Source organism: Micropterus salmoides, unplaced genomic scaffold, assembly GCF_014851395.1.
Source record: "Micropterus salmoides isolate LMB-PRFRI ecotype aquatic unplaced genomic scaffold, ASM1485139v1 Ms_hic_scaffold_20, whole genome shotgun sequence".
Lineage (NCBI taxonomy): Eukaryota > Metazoa > Chordata > Actinopteri > Centrarchiformes > Centrarchidae > Micropterus > Micropterus salmoides.
Window position 1 is genome coordinate 27,761,706 of NW_024041151.1, and position 20,355 is coordinate 27,782,060.

A 20,355-nucleotide genomic window follows, 5' to 3' on the forward strand; every position below is an offset into this window, starting at 1 on the left:
TGTGCTAAGCGCATGGATCTGGGTATGGCAATGACGGCCATTTCAACACTTTGGTCCGATTGAAATATCATGACATATTATTGAATGTTTTGCCATGAAACCTACATACATTGGCCAGAGAATGGATCCTAAAGATTTTGGTAATCCCCTGAATTTTCATCTTGTGCCACAATTAGGTCAAAATTTCAGTTTGTCCAACTCTAGGGTTTACAGCCAACACTAATGACATTTGTCTAGCTTGTTTCTAGACTTCTAAATCACATCTTGGTGATTCTAGTAGGCGTGCTGTTGTGTCCATCGATGGCTGTTTCCCAGGTTGGAAAAACAATTGAGCTAATTAGAGCTTTGTAGGTAGGCGCAAGAATGGATGATTGAGATATTCGTGAGTCCATTTACAAAAATGACAGTTCTTAAATCAACATGTGTATTCGATCAAAATGACAAACTTTAGCTTCTTTATCAACTGAAAATTATATCAATGGAAATGATTCGTCAGCCAGTCCTGAGTGGCTAGGGCAAACTATCCCTTCCCCTCCCAAACAAAAATCTAATAATATCAACACAATATCTGAATAATGAAGAGGAAATGAAATGGCAGTTCAGTCTGATTATCCAGCTAAACGTTTTAGAACTCAGCTGGAGGAACTTTGCATATTTGTGGTTGTGACTGAGCACAATAACAACATCATGTTGCATATATTCAAACCTTAAACACTTTAAAACTAAAACTGGAGTCAAAATGTTGAACCAAAAATCTACATTATCTCAAAACTCCAATGTTAAAAATACGCAAAGAGTTGTGGAATATACTGGGATCATTAGAAATCTTCCTGCTGTTGATGTGTGAGCTCATCCTCCCCTCTAAGTGTTTTTTTTTTCTTTCACTAACAGCCGAGGATGAAGCCAGAGGATTTTGGACTTCAGCCCAGCATGTAAATTTATCTGCCATTTCCAAACAATTTCCATCAGGAGCCATTCAGACTGTGTAACAGGATAATTTGACAGCAGCCCAGTAGGAAAATGGCCAGCGAGGCAATAATGTCTGATTTATTTCATATTTTTGTCCTCTACAGTTTGCTGTAGCCTCATACAAAGGCCACAGCTGGATATGAGAGGTGGTTATAAATAAAAGATCAGCTAGTTGGGGATAAATGGATGGATAGATGGATAGACAACAAATGAACTGCTAGATAAATGTAGGAAATGGTTGAAAAAACGAGTGATCAGATGTATGGATGGATTTGTCAGTGTGTACAAATGGACAAAGGCAAAACATAGACCGATGAAAGAACAGATGAATGAATGAATGAATTAGTGTTGAGGATATATGGTAGGCTGAACTTTGTAAAGTGAATAAATGAACAAACCACCTAACATGGATGAATGAATGAATAATTGAATGAATGGTTGGCTGGATGAATGAACCACCTTCTGATTGAATGAATGTATGAGCGAGTCATCAGCTGGGCCAATGGATGAATGGCTGAACATTGTAAAAACAAATAAATGAACAAAACACCTAATAGATATGAGTTAATACAATACTAAATGAATGAATAAACCACCAAATTAATGAATGGGAGCATGAGTGAGAAAATGAATGAGTGAACACATGCACTCAATGACTCAACACAGTAATTGAAAATATTAACAAAATGATATATGGGTAAATTAATTCATAAATGAAAAGAGTGGATCAATGACAGATCGGCTTGGCCAATAAATGGATGGTTGAACATATTAAATGGATAAAAAAGGAATCTAATGAATAGTGAATGAATGAATAAATAAATAAATGGTCAGATGGACCAATGGATGGATGGATGGATGCATACACCAACAAATCACCTACTGAATGACTGAATGAATGAATAACCTAATGAATGAACCAGTGAATAGATGAGCAGCCTAATTAATAAACAAAAGAATGACTGTATGTTTAATTGATGACTGAATGTACAAATGACCAAAAAAAATAAATAAATGAACGAATGAATCAAAAACAAACAGATAAATCTTAAGTAAAGTACTACATGAAAGAAATGGACAAACTCAGGAGTATTTGAATTAATGAAAGGTTGAATACATGATTACATGATACATGATTATCAGATTACCAAATTAATATAAAAATTGGAAAATAAACCAATTACCATATGACAAGTTACCAATTTATTGCAAATATGAAACAAATGAATAAGTTAATTTAAATGGATTCCCACTCGACCACCAGCGGAAAGATGCCTGTATGAAAACTATTCCAGTTCAACTGACACACTTGGCAATAGGCAGATTTGACCGGCATGTTCCCTCTCTCTCTTTGTGTGTGTGTCTTTGTTCACAAGGTTACCAGGGCCAAATCCTGTCCTCGTAACAGAAAGGAAAAGATCAAAACCAAAAGGCAGGAAGGTCTTTTTCTCCCTGAAGTCTCAAAACTACTACGAGTCCTTCAAAACACCACACTGGGATATTTTTTTGCCTTTCTTTACTTTCCTTCACTCTACTATCTGTCTTCTCTGCATTCACAGGGCTCAACAGTAACGGTTACCCCAGGCAACCAGATTTGGACTACCGTCAATCATTTTGTTTAGTTTGATCACCCCAGTTGGCAACCACTGCTCTTGTTATTAGACAGAACCTCTGTGTCCCTAATCACTGGTGACCAGCTCCAAAACACAAAGTGTCTATGATGTTATATTCTAACATAAAATCTAGTGGATCCTGATTGGCTGAAACACAGACCCTTGAACTCTTATACTCTTGTCTTGTTGTATGCCTGTAATTCTGTGAATTAACAACAGAGGTTGCCTTCTGAGCGGCTGGGGGTTTGGACATGTATGGAATGCTAGGAAATCAGAAAAAGGTTTGACTGAGTGATCGACCCATTCCAATGCGACGTGATTGAGCAGGAAGGGATTACCCAAAGGTAACACTCTAAGCTTTAACACTTATGTTCCCCTTTGCAAACACATACATGAGTAAAGATTTAGTGTTTGCATAAAATCACAGCCCCGACTGGGTGTGACAGATGAGACGACGTTGATGACATTAGAGTGCAGACACAACCATCTCATTAGACATTGTGAGTTCAAATCAACATCAGTGTCAGGACTCAAGTGGGAAAGACTAAAATATGCTTTTGTACCTCTTCATTAATCATTGTCATTAAAATAATATCCAATAGCATAATTAACAATAACAGACGCATTATTTTAATGGCTGGGACCTAAAATAGGGTCCTGAGCCAAAAAAGGTTATTTAAGAGTGTCACAAAGCATCTATCACTTGTGAGTTGATAGACAGAGGCTGACAGAGGGGTAGTGATAGTGCAGTGGAGAAGATGCATGCCTTTGGTGTGAGAGACCCGGGTTCGAATCTACTGTATGACACCTTTGTGTCCCTGAGCAAGACACTTGTACCCTAGCTGCTCCAGAGACACGCGACCTCTGACATATATAGCAATTGTAAGTCGCTTTGGATATGTAAATGTGGATGTCATAGAAGGACCTGTGCTACCTGGCGTTGGTGTTCCACCAATCTTGGAACCCATGATGTGTCATGATGATTTAGCAGCAGACTTCTGCCTCTTCATGCTTCGGTCATTGTTTACAGTCCAATTAGCAATCTCGGAACTGAGATGCTTTCGATGATATTAATTTGAACGCTGATAAACATCATTGATAAAAAGCTAAATAGTCATCAGACTTTAGCCAATTCTGAGGTTCTGAGACATTTTCTCATTGCATTTCAACCAATCTGTTACTGATCTCCACACAGACTGCTTACCTGCATGCAACCATAACCTGCTCAAACGTGACTGGTCAATAATACTCGGACTACAAACGGAAACTAAAATCGTGTCCCTTGCCTACAGATTCTGAATTCTTTTGCAGTTTATAGAGATGAATGTTCCACTAAAGCTACTGTAACTACAGAGTCATTTCAGTACAATTCCACCTTTAATGAGGAGGGGCCTGATAACAAATATACTGTGTGGATGTATCCATTTCAATTGATTCCAAGGTTACTTTTCAAAAGATTGACATCTCACCTTGGAATAAATCTTGATTATATATAAAATATAAATTATATACATAAAAAAAAACTGTATTCACACACATTATTCAAAGTGTTATATAGTAGTGTATACATGTAACAACAAAAGTTTTCTTGTGTTTAAAAAGTTCTGCTGTAACTATAAAGCATTGTACAGAAACATCTGTGTTTCTGAATTACTGAGCAATCTAATCCAACTCTCCTGATCTAACAACCACATCTTGTTCTGAAAAAGGAAAAGCATTCATATATTTATCATAATCTGTAACATCTTTTAGCCCAACTTTGATTTTTCTAAGCACGAAAATTCACTTCTTTGATAAGCTTTAATTTATAGATGTTCAAGACTAAAAGGAAACTAAATCTATAACATCAGTCTGTCAATCTGTCCAACAGCCTGCGCTCAAATGGAACGTATGTTATTCTTTAATTCCAAAAACCCGACGGTGGTCATCACATTACAGCGATCACGTCAAGCTTCTCTCGGTTTAATATCCCACCGGCAGAATCAAACGCCAACATCTGTAAATGTTCTTAATTATCAACGTGCATCTTCTCATGAATGCATATGGTCCATGAGAACTGAGCGGGAAGATTACAGTGCAGATTCAAAACCCAGTCATTAGCAAAGTCCTCACAACACCTGGCACCACAGCCAACGATAACTATTCATTTTAAAACAATAATACTTACAGTTGAAATTAATAAAAATATGTTCTATGAAGTTGGGGATATACAATGAAGTTAGGCATCTCCCCGGAAAATATAAAAATATGAAAAACATGTAACAGCTGTTGTTTTTATCATTCGTGAGGATGATTGACACATGAGAAGCTGAGAGTGCTCTACAGTTTTTATAATGTGAACTTTAAATAACTGATGATGCTAGATAAAACCACAAGCTAATCATCTGTCGGTGCTGCTGCCTGCATTATTTCAAGACACCAGAAAAGTTGCAGGCAACAATATTTGCAACCAAGTCAAAGACTACTTTAATGCATGAAGCACCCCATTTATATTAACAAAGGATAAAATGACAAATGAAATGGATGGGATTTCTTGTGACATAGCCACAAAGGATTGTCACCAACTCTGCAGCTTTATTGGGCTTTTAAATTTTCACCCCGCAAACTTAAAACCAGATATTTTTGTGCAGTTGGTGGACACAAACATAGGGCTGAATTTTTCAACCATCATCACCACCATCACATCATGACTCCAGTGGGATGATCATTTTGCTATGTGCCTGCTGAAAGTAAGCTACCCTTTGTGGCTTTGTAGCTAAAAGTAGATTAAGATGCAATTTACAACTTGCTAAATTTTAATTCTACTCTATAAATGTTAAACAAAATCAGCAGGGAATTTTAGGTTAAAGAATGCAGGATGTCAGCATTCCTCTAGTTCAGCAGGCTGTGTGCTTAGTGACTTCAACCTGTTTCCTACTTAGTCCGGTGCGAATCCCTCATCCCTGAGACTGAACATCCACTGACCCCAGATTAAATCGCTACAGACAGTTTGCTCTCCTCTGTCTACCTCAGTGTCTATACTGCTTTGACACAAAAAGAACTAAAGCAGAACAACACAACCTCTCTGCTTTTATAAAAGAAATTCACAGTGGGACTGACCTGGTGGCAGTGTGGGTTGGACTCTCTGCCATACGAGTACGAACTCCTCTCTGTTTTACCTGCAGGAAGACGAAAAGAAAAGAGAGGGGGCAGTTAGATAAGGGAATCATCTCAGAAAGACATATATTCCATATCTTTACTGTAAATACATTCACTGGAGGGGAAAATAATTCATCCACTTATTTAATACTTGTATGTGTGAAGCCAATGGGGTTTCAAACAAAGTTAGCATTAGCAGACCTAAACTAGACAGGTTTCATGGGGTGTTAGAATGTTTATCAATTCAATCATAAAGAGGGAACAACTAACTGCATAAAACAAGACAATATAATTAGCCATTCATTCATTTTCATTATCAGAATGGATTACTTAAATTTCAGTTTACCAATTGTGAAGCAAGAATGGGCCTACATAAAAATCAGCAGCATGAGTAATAATTCAATTATTCATTTAAAATTGAATTCTTTCCAACATACAAAACAACTTTTTTTAATGAATGGCGGGAATGAACTAGACAAAGTGATAAATTATGATAATTTATTATATTGTCAGTCACTTCATCCATCCATCAATTCATCCTTCCATTTATTTATTTATTCAGTTAAATTATTATTCATTTATTTATTAACCATCCTGACTACTTTAAATTAAGTTTCAACCACTGTTGATAATGGTTCATTCATTCATTCAATCACTAATTTGTGAAACTCTTTCTTTTTTTCTGATAACAAGGTAAAATAAACTGTTGAAACTGGTAACTTGATCAATTAATTAATCAACTGACTAATCAATGAGAACACGTTGACTCCTGCTAAAATAATAGATGTAATATTAAATAAAACATTGCATGAATTTTGAAGGATTTGTTTACCCAACAGGGACAAATTTCCCAATATCATTCACTCATTTAGCTGAAGCTTTTATCCAAAGCCACTTACAATTGCTATATATGTCAGAGGTTACACTGAGTGTCTTGCTCAGGGACACGTTGGTGGATGTATTGCAGTGAAAATCGAACCTGGGTCTCTCACACCAAAGGCACGTGTCTTATCCACTGTCCCATCACCACCCCTATAGGTCTACTGTATTTCAATCTTTCTTTCGTTCATTTAAAGGATCCTTTAGTTACACTGTGTTTAGGAAACACAGTAAAAGGTTTTCAGTAGAAAACAGCCAAAGCCAGTATTCATGATCAGAGTCTTCACAGTGTGTGTGTTCTGTGTGTTTTCTGCTCGCTGCTCTCACAGCACAACAAAACAGACATCTGCTAGACCTGCAATGCATAGATCTATATAGAGAAAAAGCAAACCTCTTCATGCCACTAGATGCAGCTATGGAAATAGAAACAACACTTTCGCTCCCCACCTTCTTTTAGGTGTAGATTTAGTTTCTTTGCATGTACAGACAAAGCAAACTAAACATGAGACAATGTATACAGTTTTCAGGTGTCATTTAGAGACATCTAGAAACCAAGAAAACATCTAATCTGTCTCAGATTACTGTTCATGGTATAAAACTTTCCAGTTTGTAATGTTTTAAGTCAGAACATCCCTCACCCCACCCCAAAAACCCTCTGAAGGTTTGCCATTTATGTTTTTGTTCTGCCATTTCCTCCCTTTCTCCCACTGGACATTTGTTGGTCCATGGAGACTCACTAGCAAGCTCACGCACTTGCAAGCTAGGCAACAAACACTACTGAAGGACCATCATGATTTGACTTAATCATCATCATCATTTGGCATCATCACTTACGTTTTACATTTCCCATCCATCAAATGGACCCTAAAATAAAATGACGGACAGCAAATTCAGTGAAGTATGTTATAAATAGTAAGTGATTCTAGACTTGAGTCTAGAAACCACCAAGCCACCACCTAATATCGCTATAGCAAATACACCTAGCAAGACACTACCAATGCCCTAGCAAGCAATCAAACACTATAGTAAAGATCTAGTAACCATTTAAGAACCCCGTAGTTGCTTTGAACACCATAGTTGCCCATTAGCAACCACCCCAACCACCTAGAGGCCAGCAATTAAAGAGCATAGCAACCACCAAACAACCACCTCAAATACATTAGTTAAAATCTGGTCATAAACAAAATCTTTCTGGTGGTCATAGTACTCTGCAAGAGTACTGTGTGGATAAAATAATTTTTCGTAATTTTATATTACGATGTCGATATACATGGTTGCAGTGTATTTTTTCTGGATATAATAACCAGACAGCGTTACACATTTTAGGATAACACAAAGTTAATGCCTGACAAATGATGGTATGTTACTACATTGATCATGTAAAAGGGTTAGGGTTAGGCAGTAAACAGTATAAAATTGCTGTAAAGGTACATTGTACTTGTTGGAGTTTCAGCTGTAGTTTTAGCATTCATCCTACAACTGCAGAGGTTGCGCTTTTTAGCTTTTGGTTTAGGTTTTAGCATCTGCAGCATTTGTTGTGAATGGCACATTTTTTCCAGTGTCACTACAAAACAGAAAGTGTCAGTTTTTAAAAACTGTGACTTTGGATTTTTTTGGGGGGTTAGTTAAACTCTCTGCTCAGACCCTCCAAACAGTGCATAACACGGTCACCACTGTAAGGCAAAAATCTGCTTGAGCCACCATTATCAATGCTCTATCAACCGTTGCACAAAAAAAAAAAAAAAAATCACTCACTACGCCAAATTAGAGCATTTTTTTCTAGTTTTCTCCCTTAGTTCTTTGTTATTGTTGATTTTGTGGTATAAGAACTAGGCCTGTTGTCTTTGATTTTATATATATACAGAATGTGAACTATATTTTTTGTATGAGCTTTTCCTCTTGTTGGAGTTCCCTCCTTTACAATGTGCATGTGCCTTAAGCCTTAACCTACATCTGACACATGTGAGCAAAAGCAACTGTCTTCACAGAGCATCTTTGGCCAAAGGTGTTTAAACATGTGTTTGATTGTAATGAGACATCAGAGCTATTACAATGCCGTCCAAGGATTGATCAGTACATGGCATGAAGGTGAAGCCTCTTTGGCAGGTAACCCACCATCATTTCACTGTAAGACACAAACCGAGCGTGTCTGGCTGTGAAAAAGGTGTCTGATGAATTTCGAAAATGCACCGACCGCCGCGCTGTGTAGACAACAAAGCTAATTTCCTCTCCAGCTTCTGAACAGGCTTTCCTCTCCTCCGAGCTGCGGGACCACTTCGAGCCTATTTTTACCACACAGACCTTCTTTTCGGATAAAACCTTAAATCTTCAGCCAGTCTAAATATCAAACCACGGTTAGTGTGTAATTACATTCTGCGGTCGCACAGCCGTACAAGATGAAATGGAGGGGTTTTATAGCGAGCGTGTGTGGAGCAAAATGAAGCGTGTACGTGGTGAAGGGTTTGAATCAGGCTTGTATAGACCAGCGCTGAATACACGCCAACATGGTAGTCGATGCAGAAGAGGTTGATAATTACAGGCGTACAGAATGTGGTCGACTATGTGTGTATGTGCCCGAGTGTGTGTGTGTGTGTGTGCTTTTGTGTGTGACCGATACAGCGGCCTCGGCTTCAGCTAGCTGATGCCAGCTGGACTGGTTTGGCACATATACAAAGACTCCCACACACACACCACAACGCACAGACAAAGTACTGGAAATCACTGATACAGATGCACACAGACACACACACAATATAGGCCTACATACTGTATATCTAGCCCCATATACACGCACAGACACACACATGCAAAAGTATTTTTGCATGGTACCGAAATATATCCATACACAGGACTGCACACACACACACACACACACACACAGATCCATTTAGCTTCAACATCGCATACACCTCTGCAAATATCACAACATGAAACAAATCCAAAAATCTTTTAAACATTGTACAATTGAGATGTTGAAAAAAATGTTAGAAAAACTATTATATTCAATATCAATCCCAAAAACTAGCATTAGTTAATGCCTGCTATTTTTTTTTTTTTTAAACATCTCCACTCTCCCAAACACACCACAAAATCCAAAAGATGAGAAGAAGAGGCAACATTGATATTTTGCCATCTGTCAATATTTTATTGTTTTATGTTTAACTCAATATTTGGGTATATAATCCTCACATTTATAACCAATTATTAACCTACTTCACTGACAATGTGTGCTCACACCCCGGCCTATACCTAAGGAAGACAATACAATAAAAAAAACTTGGAACTTGGAATGAGAAGGCAGTGTATTTTATTTGTAGATGATTGATAATCATCACCCGCAAAGATTGTATGGATCTGTGTTTGCCTCCTGATTTTTCACTATTGTCAAAAAAACTGTTGTGTGTAGTTACATTTTGTTGTGTTGTGATATGGGTAGCTGGTACTTGTATACTATATCAATAGTCTCTTCCCACTGTTATCAATTTCTCGTGGAATGATTATTATAAACGATCGCTACTTAAATTTCTACCTAAATGAGCAACGAAGAGAGTTTTTAAAATGCCTCAGAACATACAATGCTTGTGTAAATGAATTATAGGAATTTGTAAAAACATGAAAAAAATAAAGAATGTGACTAAATACTATGAATAGGTGAAATGTATCAATTAAGCTAACAAAGACTCAGATACAGAAGCTTCTACAATTACTGCAACATGGATTTTGATCTCAGGATCTAACAGCGGTACAACCCCAGACCTTTACTTTTGTCTGAACATGTGACCTTTCCAACACCGCCACTTCTGCAGGCCGAGCTCTCGTATTACACACACAAACAAAAATCCCTGGTATTTTAATTAGAAAAAAGCCAGGCAGAGACGGAGCAACGCAGGATGGGAAGGGTCAGCCACAAGATCACACACCCTGTCATGGTACACCATGAATCGACACACACGTGCACAAACACAGCTGGAGTGTAAGTACTTGATAAAAAGTAATGGACTGTGTGGTTTGCTAAAAAAAATTGTTTATTCAATAAAAAAAGACGTTACAACACAAATCAAATGTCTGAATAATTTAATTTGTATCAGATAAACCACTGTATTATAATCTTTGCCCAACATTTTCACCCCTTTAAAGCACAAAACCACTACAAACATACACAATGAAAATCCTCAGTAGCAGCAGAGTTCATCCGGTAAAATCTAATAAAATTTACAATTATGAAATACATTTAGCTGTCCAGCTGACAAACCACATCACTGCTGCTTTTATACATCTGTCTGTTTTATACACAATGTTCTCTGATGCTGTCAGACTGCTTTGGTTCGAATCCCAGCGGAACTTCTTCTTGCCCCTACTCTGTTTCCCTGTCTACCTCCCTACTGTCCAAAATAAAAGCTCTTCCGTGAACCTCTTTGGTTTCATCAGTTTCTGGAGAACCTAATTTCCGGGAAAGGGTTACAAAATGTGAAAGCACTTCAAGGAACCTGTCAAGCCGAGAAGGCTCTTTAACAAAGCCCATTTTTAAAACGGGTCATTTCATCTGACAGTACCCCTAGGACCTTATTTCAACGATTTGAAACATCGGTATCTTCTAGAGTCTCCTCTTAAAGGGAAACCCACTTTTTCACAACAAAAACAAAAATGCATTCAGGAACGTTGAAAATAAGGGGTTCTTCATTCCTAGAGCTAAAAATATTTAGAATTGTCTCCTGAACCCGGATTTATCTCTAAACCTTAATACAACTAAATGTTCCCCAGTCCTTTGCGGTTTGTTGAGGAACTTGGTTGTGTGTCTCCCATCCTCCAAGATGTAAAGAGATATTTGCCTATATGGAACCTCAGAAGACTCATTGACAAACCTGTTTTCAGTCTGACAATACTTCCACAAACTCAGGGTTTATAAAAACTCAAACATATAAGCAGGGACTCTGAATCAGAATGTTCTTAGAAAACCCTACTTTAACCCTACTGTCTCAAACCATAATGGTGCTTCCAGGAATATTTGGTAACACAAATCACGGATCAGGAGTTCTTGGAAAACCGCCACCATGAAGGCTTCTCAAACCATAACAAAACAGGGTTCTTCAACCTTGGAAGGCAAGTAGAAAAACACCTTTGCAACTGCCAGTCTCTTTGTTGCGTGACATGTTGTTTGTTCAACAATTTCTGGGGGCTGAAGGTGTACTTAGATTGAACACAAAGAAAAATTTTAGATGAGGCAATTGCATTTAACATTATTAAAAAGATGCAAAGATGTGAGTTTGTTCTGGGTGGCACAACATGCGAATGGATTTAAAATGTACACCATGGAAATGATTATTGTTCTGATTAACAATATCAAAAATCTACTCACTCCTGAGGTAGTTTTTCCAAGTAAAAATACCAAACATTTGCTCATTACAGCTTCTCAAACGTGTGGATTTTCACTATTTCCTCCATTTAATATTATCATTCTGGACTCTTAGTGGGACAAAATCTCAGACCTCAAGAAACACCTTACAAGAAGGTTTTCTTACTGCAGCTCTACTCCCGCCAACCTCTGCATTGTCTTGGACGACAAAAATAAACAGGCTCACTGGCTGTGAGGAGGACCCCCAGACAAACCGCCACTCTTTAGAGTGTGCTGGCAGCAGAGGTACAAAAGTTGGAGGAGGGGAGGTCAGCCCACTCTAATGTACAAAGCCCATAGAGAAGTCGGTGAGCCAGGAGGACCAAATCCCTGCTAATCCACAATGCCGAGAGACAGAGAGGGAACACAAATAAGCTCCATTACAAGCTGAGCGCTAACAGGAACCAGGATGCTCTGCTAGACTATTAGCTATTATCAGACTACTTTTTAAGAGGCCCATGATTCTTATTAATCCAGTCTTAAATCCTGACATTCAAATAATCTTGAGCAAAAAATTGATTTAAACTAAACTGTCAGTAAACGAGACATTGACCTTTCTGAGATAAGATGCTACAAGAATGGTGCCCACACCATATTAATGTTCATATTTGAACACTTTTTGCAGGTATTAACAAACAAATCATAAACAAAATCAAAACAATTTACTCGTTTATTATTAAGTATATTAATATTAATAAGTTAAGGGTCTAAAGTCAAGACTGGTTTGAAATCATTCCTTTCATGTGAGTTAAAAAAAAAAATCCCATATGGTCACATGTGATTTTCATGTGAAATGCATGACATCACCTGTAAAAACATTAATTTTTTAGGCACAAACTAGCATTTCACATGTAGTTGATCACACGTGAAACTCATCTCAAATGTGTTAAAAAGAAATGTGATGAAAACTTGTGGCCGCACATGGTTTTCTGACATTTCACAATGGAAATGTAACATCTTAAATGTTTCACATTTTTTTGAAGGTTAACAAAGGACCAAAATACACCTTTTCAATGAAAAATGCCAAGATTATATTAATTCAGGGCAATTTCAGGATATTTTTGGAGAAAGGATTGCCTTCCCCCCCTTAAACCTGAACCCTATTCTAATATTAGAATGACATTTATATTAACATTAACCCTTACTATAAACTTTCTTTCCAATATCTGCAGCAAACAGAGAAATTATATCTCTTGGGAAGATTTTTTAAGGAATTTCCTTTCAAAATTGTTATTTTTTCCGTCCCTGTGAGGAAGTCCTTTTACACATAGACATATAGTAAATATAGTATATGTACATGTCCCTCCAAATTTTGTGATTTGAAATTTATTACACAACAAAGTGTTCCTCTATGGGTTAAGAAAATACTCCTACTTTTAAAGATAAATAAACCATACCAAAGCCACTGGAGTGGCTGAATAATTATCACAAATCTCAAAACAGGGGTTACATGTTTTTGAGTACCACACATGCAAATGTTCCTTTGTTTTAGCTCTTCCTCCTGGACTCAAACCAAAACCTGAAGCTAATTCTAAAACTTGAACTAAACTCCCTTCAACATTAATCCCAAACCTGACCTAAACCTAATCCTAATCCTAAATATACTTTACTATCCTATCTGTCCCTGTGAAAACATTTCATTCTCGTTTAGTATGAAAACAACAAACACACATTGACCCTTTGGACCACTTTTTCTTTCTGTCTGTCTTTCCTCCTACATTCAACCCTGAACGTGTCAAAAACCACACGGAACAAACACAGAAACACCTTGAGTCTGGGCGACTTACTAGCTACAGAAATCTCTGTGTGTCTCTCTGCATTTGGATGAAGGCCAGCCTCAGAAACCAGGAGTCTGTCTGTCCCATCAACATGTCAGGCCAGTTCTCAATCTCTTCCCCTCGAGTGATGTCAAATGACCATTTTTTTGAAGGTCATCGTTATTGTTTTACCTTTTCTTTGGGTGTTTTTTTTACCAGCACGTTCCATGACCACACTGTGTGTGTGTACGTGTATAAATAGTGGATTTTGTTGGACCCGCCTACACAGCAGAAGGCCACAAACCAACCTCACTTTGTATTCTGGTCATGTCTGCCTCCTCAAAGCGCAGAATGACTCTCAGATCTGTAGTGTTATTGTTTTTGTTCCCCGTTATTTTTATTTTTGGTCTTTACACTGTTGCAACATAAGCATTTTATTGGCGTTTGTTCTATCTTTTTATTTTTTTGCGGCAGCAGTAAACAGCGGTGACTGCAACCTCAACACAGAGAGCCACAGAGTAGTTCATCTGTTCAGATCAGGCATCAGGAGAGGAGAGGGTTTTATTTGCTGATTTTTTGATCGTGTTTTCAGATTTATAAAGAGGACACGTTCAGTCAACAATGACATAGACTATTTTGTTTGATTGACTTTCTCCATAATCAATAATTCCTTTTTTAATTTAGAAATGATGAAGAAAAGATTGTAGGAGTCAGTTCCTCTTTCTTTTGACTGATCGTGACCATCACTTTTGACATCTACCAGTTGTAGGTTTTCCTTCAGACTCATAAGGAGCGGAGAAAAAGCAATGCGATGGAGTTGTTCTAGGAGTCCATGTCGACGTCTAGACTCTTTCTTTCAGAGTCATGTCGAGTCTTTCAGTGTGTGAAAGGAAACACTCAGAAGACGTGATCTTCTCTGACACCCATATAATGAGTCCATTTTAATAAACTATGTGACTAATAGCGCGATTTGACGAGGATGGCGTGATGACGAGAGGGAAGAAAGAGAAGAGAGAAGAGAACGGGAGGTGGGGAGGGGGGAGGAAGATGGATAGAAGAAGGGTTAAACTCCCTCTTCCTGCATGCTGTGTGTGTGTGTGTGTGTGTGTGTGTGTGTGTGCGTGTGATGGGGGAGGGTTGGACTGTGCAGACATGAATCATTCTGAGCGATTCAAGCGTTTCCATGACACCGTCGGGCACCGGTCCAGAAGTTTCTCCAAAGTCTGAGAGGTACCAACACACACACACACACACACGTACACATACACACACACGCTAAGAGATACTCTGAAATGATCCTGCCAGCGCTGAATTCGAAATAATCTATATATTTATTCATGCCGTTGTCTTCCCGTGTAAAGCGTAACAGTTTTTTGGGATCAACATTAATTTAACAGACGATGGTCGATGAGTAACCGTCGTCTAACAGACAACCCCCCCCCCCACCAACCCCCGTCCTTCATTCCCATCAGGCGCTGATTTCTTGGCACCAGAGCGAGTGAATACATCAAACAACAGATGAACGTATACGAGCGACTCGAGAGACGCAGCATCCAGCTCACATCTGTCGGCTTCCACCTTCAGCCATATCAGAGCGGATGAGGCGGCTGATTGGACAACAACTCTGATTCTTTCTCTTCTTTTAAACTTTGTTTAAAAATCTTTTTTTAAGTTAGGAGGCTTTTGTAAGAGCTTACAAAATGACCTTTACATTATTTTAGTTCCCTACTAAAATTCAATTTGAATTTAAATGTTTTGTTTGAACATCTCATTGTTTATTGAATCTGTGTTTTTGAATAAGTAAAGGTAGGTAATAGATTGGAAACAGACACAAGCAGTTCATCTGGTTATTTGATCGAACAGAAACATCTTTTGAAACGTATATAAGTATTTGGGTTTTAGTATCCACTATGAGCCAGCGTTTTCATTTTAGTTTTACATTTAGTTTTAATATATAACTGAACCAGAAAGTGATGTGCAGTCGATAGGTAAAATACAACTTCTACAAAAATGAGTTCTGTTGGTGATTTCCTGCATTTCCCAGAATGCTTTTGAACAACTATTGTGAACTTGCTTTCAGTCAACGGGGGCTGTAGGTGAGTGAAATTGTATATCAACAAAATTATGATTATGATATAAAGATGTTATTTTTCACCCTTGTAGATTTTCTTTAGGAAAAACTTATTGAAGACATCATGAATATAGATGTCCTTTTGTTCAGAAAGAAATTAATACAGTGTTTTTAAGTCAGAGATTGCAGGACATTTTGTGTAGATAGTTTCTAGAGTGAATAACAAAATGGTAAAATCTGTGGAAAGAAAAGACAGGTCCGAGTACAAACTGAAGAAGCTACTGCTATGAACGTATAAAAGTTTGAAGGTTTTTCTTGTTGTTGTTGATTTTTGTGTACAATAAACAAAATCTATAAGCCCTTGAGTCAAGCCCACAAATAGACAGGTTCAGTGGTGAACAAAAACATATCACAAAAGAACCAAAATTACTTCACAAACTCTACAAGCTGAACCAAATAGTTTGTTTCTTCGCCCAGAATCCATCTGGCACATAACAAAGACTCCTCTCCCAGAGAACACAAGTCCAGTGTTTTTAACTCATCCAGCCAGAGGAAACCTGCAGACATGTTACACAACTGATTCAATCATCACATAAAACAGTACAACGTCAAAAGTTCGGAGTTTGTTTTGAATCTCACGTAAAGCTTTTCCTCCTTTAGCTGTAGCCAATGGTGGTGCTTCAAATTATTATTGTGGTCTGTATTCTGTCAGTAGACACTTCAGACCAACTATTATACCTTATATATATATAATTCTGACTTGACTTTTGCCACGGTAAAAACCTCTTGTTTTATTTCCACTGTTGATTTCCACCTGGACCACTAACTTATGTTTTATTTAGACTCTGTTTAGACCTAGTTTTTCTCCTTCTTTTGAAGGTGGGATTCAAATACAAATCAGTTTGTATTATTTACATCATTATAATCACATGGTTATAATATGTTATCAATGGTATTGTGTTGGCAGCTAAACTTAAACATATACAGTACATGTGATGAGTCTAAATTAAATAAATAAATTTAACAGAAAATGAAGACATTTTTTTGTCTGGTGTGGTCCAAAAGGATGTAACTGCAAATACAGATATGTCAGATAAAGAAGAATCCCTTCAATGTTTTAATGTTCTGTTGATTGTTACTATCATCCCACACATGCACAAAGGAAGTGGAGGAGCTACTTACAGCTGCAAATCTAGTATATCATACAAATATAGGTCTTAAATCTTTGGGAAAAAAACACATTGCTCTCTCTCTGTGAAGTGTAATTGGCATTCCTAAGCTGCACTTTGACTGACATCTGTCAGCACATGTATTACATGATTTCAGGTTAGAATACTGAAGTACAGTCAATTATGTAGTGCCCAAAATCACAAACCATGAATTTGCCTCTGACCTTTGGTCGTTTGTTGTATAGTAACTCCATAAACAATACAATGACAGCTATTTTATAGCACACACTTTATATACATACATATATATATATATTATATATATATGTATAAGTATGTATATAAAGTATGTATTAGTATGTAATATGGCGCTGGGACACAGAGATTCTCCAGTGAAAATCATTTATCTCCAAAATGTTTTTAGACAACTTTTTAGAATCTAAAGCTTGTTTTCAGTTTGGTGGCACTGAATCTTTGAGAGAATCTAAAAAAGGCAACTTACTTGACCCTAGAAAAAGGGTAATGTATCAGATAGTGTGTGATTGGTGTCTGACTAAAGAAAAAAATAACAATTTACAAGTCAGTATATTTTTCTATAAGATAGTATATTTTGTTTGTTCGTGTGGTTGTGATGCAGATAGATTTATATTCACCAGCAGCCATGACACTTGTTCCCTGTTCATGTGAATGAGACCCACAGAACGGTCCCCGTCCCTCGTTACCAAACAGCCCTCACTATCCAACACCCCCCATCCCATCACGCACACACTCATTCACCCCTCCTCCACCCTGGAATCAATAGACAAACAACACAAACAACAACGAGGGGACAAACGTGGCGACAATACCAAACCCTGCAAACAGCAGGACTTCAACAGGAGAAATATATTTCAAATTAATATTCCAAAGCAGCATGGGGTGTTAGTGGCACGGCAAGAAAAGCAAAGACAAATCTTGTTCAGGGTGTCTTTGATCTGTAAAGAAGAAAATAAATTCCTTCCTTTGATTTGAAGAATTCTACATTATCCTACATTTTCTTTTTTACGAAGCTTCGGTTTCGTGAGGAAAAAACATCGCAGATTTGCAGTGCAGAGTGTGTATGCAGCGTGAGTGTGTCGCTGTTTGTGTGTGTGTGTTGGTCTCAGACAAAACAGGGCTGCTGAAATGCGGCAGGCACTGCAGATTTTTGTTGGCTGGCTGACAGCGCCGTGCCGGTGCCAAGCCCCGACGGCGGAAACGACTAAAAGACGCATAAGGCTGGCATTAGAGCCCCAAATCTTCTCCCCCCCCCCCATCCCTCCTTCTTTTTTCTCCTTCTCTTTTCTCGCTCCGTGGCATGGCGTTTACTTTGGTCGGGGTCTGACTCGATTTGGCAACATTCGCACTCATCCGTGAATTTATCAATCTGTCTTTATTTCGCTCTGATCTGATGGGGGTGTGGGGGGGAATAGAAAACATGGCACCTGAAACACTGCAGGAGGTTTGGGTCGTGCTTTTCTTTTCTTCTTTGGACATCACCTTGTTTTGTGCTCCAGTTTAACCCCCTGTCCCTCTAGTGTCGCCGAATGAGAATTTTGGAGGATTTGATTCTTTCCAGGGTTTATATTTTTCCCTCCATATCTGGTGCCTTTGTCTTGAGGATTTCGGGAAACACTTTCACAAAAAACCTCGGACACAATAGCATCTGGAGTTACATCCATGAGGCACTGAGCCCAAGTTCCTCCTAAAACCTACAACAAATGAAGAAAACAGAATACTCCAATTATGCACCCAAGACAATAAAACAGAGCAAAAAGGAGGAAAAAAATCTCCTGTAAAACATTCAGGATTACCTAAAACTAAAAGCCTGATTCTGTGTTTGGAGTCTATTATTGATGGAACAATATTTAGCTGCAGTGTAAACAAAGGCGATATGCTCCAGTCGTAGGTGTAAATTGTGTTTGGGTATTGTTCGGCAGACAGATGACGACTGCTAATGTTGAATTAAAAAGGCTCTTAGAGGTGGATTTAACACGTTTCCTCTTGTCTTCGGGGTTGAGACGGAAGGCGAACGATGGAGAGAGACAAAAAGAGAGGTAGCAATGAGAGAAAAGGTGTGAAATTCTGAATTAGCAGCACAATATGGAAGTATTAAAGCGGAGCACAATGAGCAGCGAGCGCTACATGGCAGAGTGTTGTTCGCTGACACTGTCTGACTAAATAAAGACTTAACGTTCAGACTCACAAGGTTTTCACGTATCACACAGGAACAGGCCGGGAAACAAACTCTATGCATTTTTATGTCTCCTAACCGTTTTTCTTTCCAGGGAAACACTCTATCTCTCTCACTTACCACTGAAAAATTATAAAATATCACTTGTATCACATTGTTGTGAATTATTGATACAGTTCTCTATAATTCATACAGCTAAGCCGTCAGTAGAATTTGACAGTATTTGTCTGAGTCATGACTCTGAGAAGATGTTGTGTTAACTTGTTAACTATGTTAATTTAAGCCAAAAATTGGACTTTGTTTTGATGAAGAAGAAACTCCAGGCAGGAGCAGATGAGCAACAGAGCTAAGCAAGAAAAAGGAGCTAACACATCTAACAGGAGGGAACAGAGGAAACAGAGCTAACAGAGCTAATAGAGCTAATAGAGCTAACAGAGCTAACAGAGCTAAAAGAGCTAACGGGGCTTATGGAGCTAACTGATCTATCACATTTACAAGAGCTAACAGAGTGACATGAGTTATCAGAGGTAGCAGAACTGTAAGAAGTATTTTATGCAATTGTTTGGTTTTTTTATACCAAAGCTGCAAAATGAAAATTTTAATTTGATAGGTGGTAACTGTGGCAGTGTCTTTCCTGCCTTTTTCAACCTGTTTCTGTCTCTCTGTGGAAGGAGAGGAGTGGTGGTGGTGGTGGGGGGGGGGGGGGGGGGGGGGGTGGATGATGGGTAATGTGCTGTCAGACTGGAGGGGGGTCAAAGGTCACAGAAGCCTATGGTTCAGCATCACATTCTGATTTTCTCCTGTCACTGTCATGGCTGTCCGTCTCTCCTCATTTCCCTCCCTCTCTACTTCTTCCGTCAATATTTTCTCACCCTCCCACTTGGTAAAATAATGTTTCATTTAGATTTTCTTAATTTAGCCATTGCTTCTTCCTTCCTGACACTTCATTCTATTTGGATCTCTTGTTGCACTGGGTTAAGCTGGGTCCAAATTATATTTAGTTTAATTGGATTGGTATGGTCAATTTGTATTGTCAGACCAAATTCAGACTCTTTCATTGAAAATGTATTAATGTATGTCTGGCTCGGGTAGGTTTTCCATGGGTCTGTTTGGGATCAGGTCCACAATATTGGACCACATGAAAGTTTGAGCTGA

General features: G+C 38.2%; 1 protein-coding gene across 10 annotated transcripts in view; it reads right to left on the reverse strand.

Moving 5' to 3' along the window:
* Positions 1-20,355, reverse strand: part of LOC119914090 (transcription factor 4-like) — a 270,600-nt gene that overhangs the window by 124,492 nt on the left and 125,753 nt on the right. For all 10 annotated transcript variants that reach the window (XM_038733104.1, XM_038733097.1, XM_038733093.1 and 7 more), the window contains one exon: positions 5,682-5,740. In XM_038733104.1, coding sequence (XP_038589032.1) covers positions 5,682-5,740 — 59 coding nt within the window. The remainder of the gene's footprint in view (positions 1-5,681; positions 5,741-20,355) is intronic.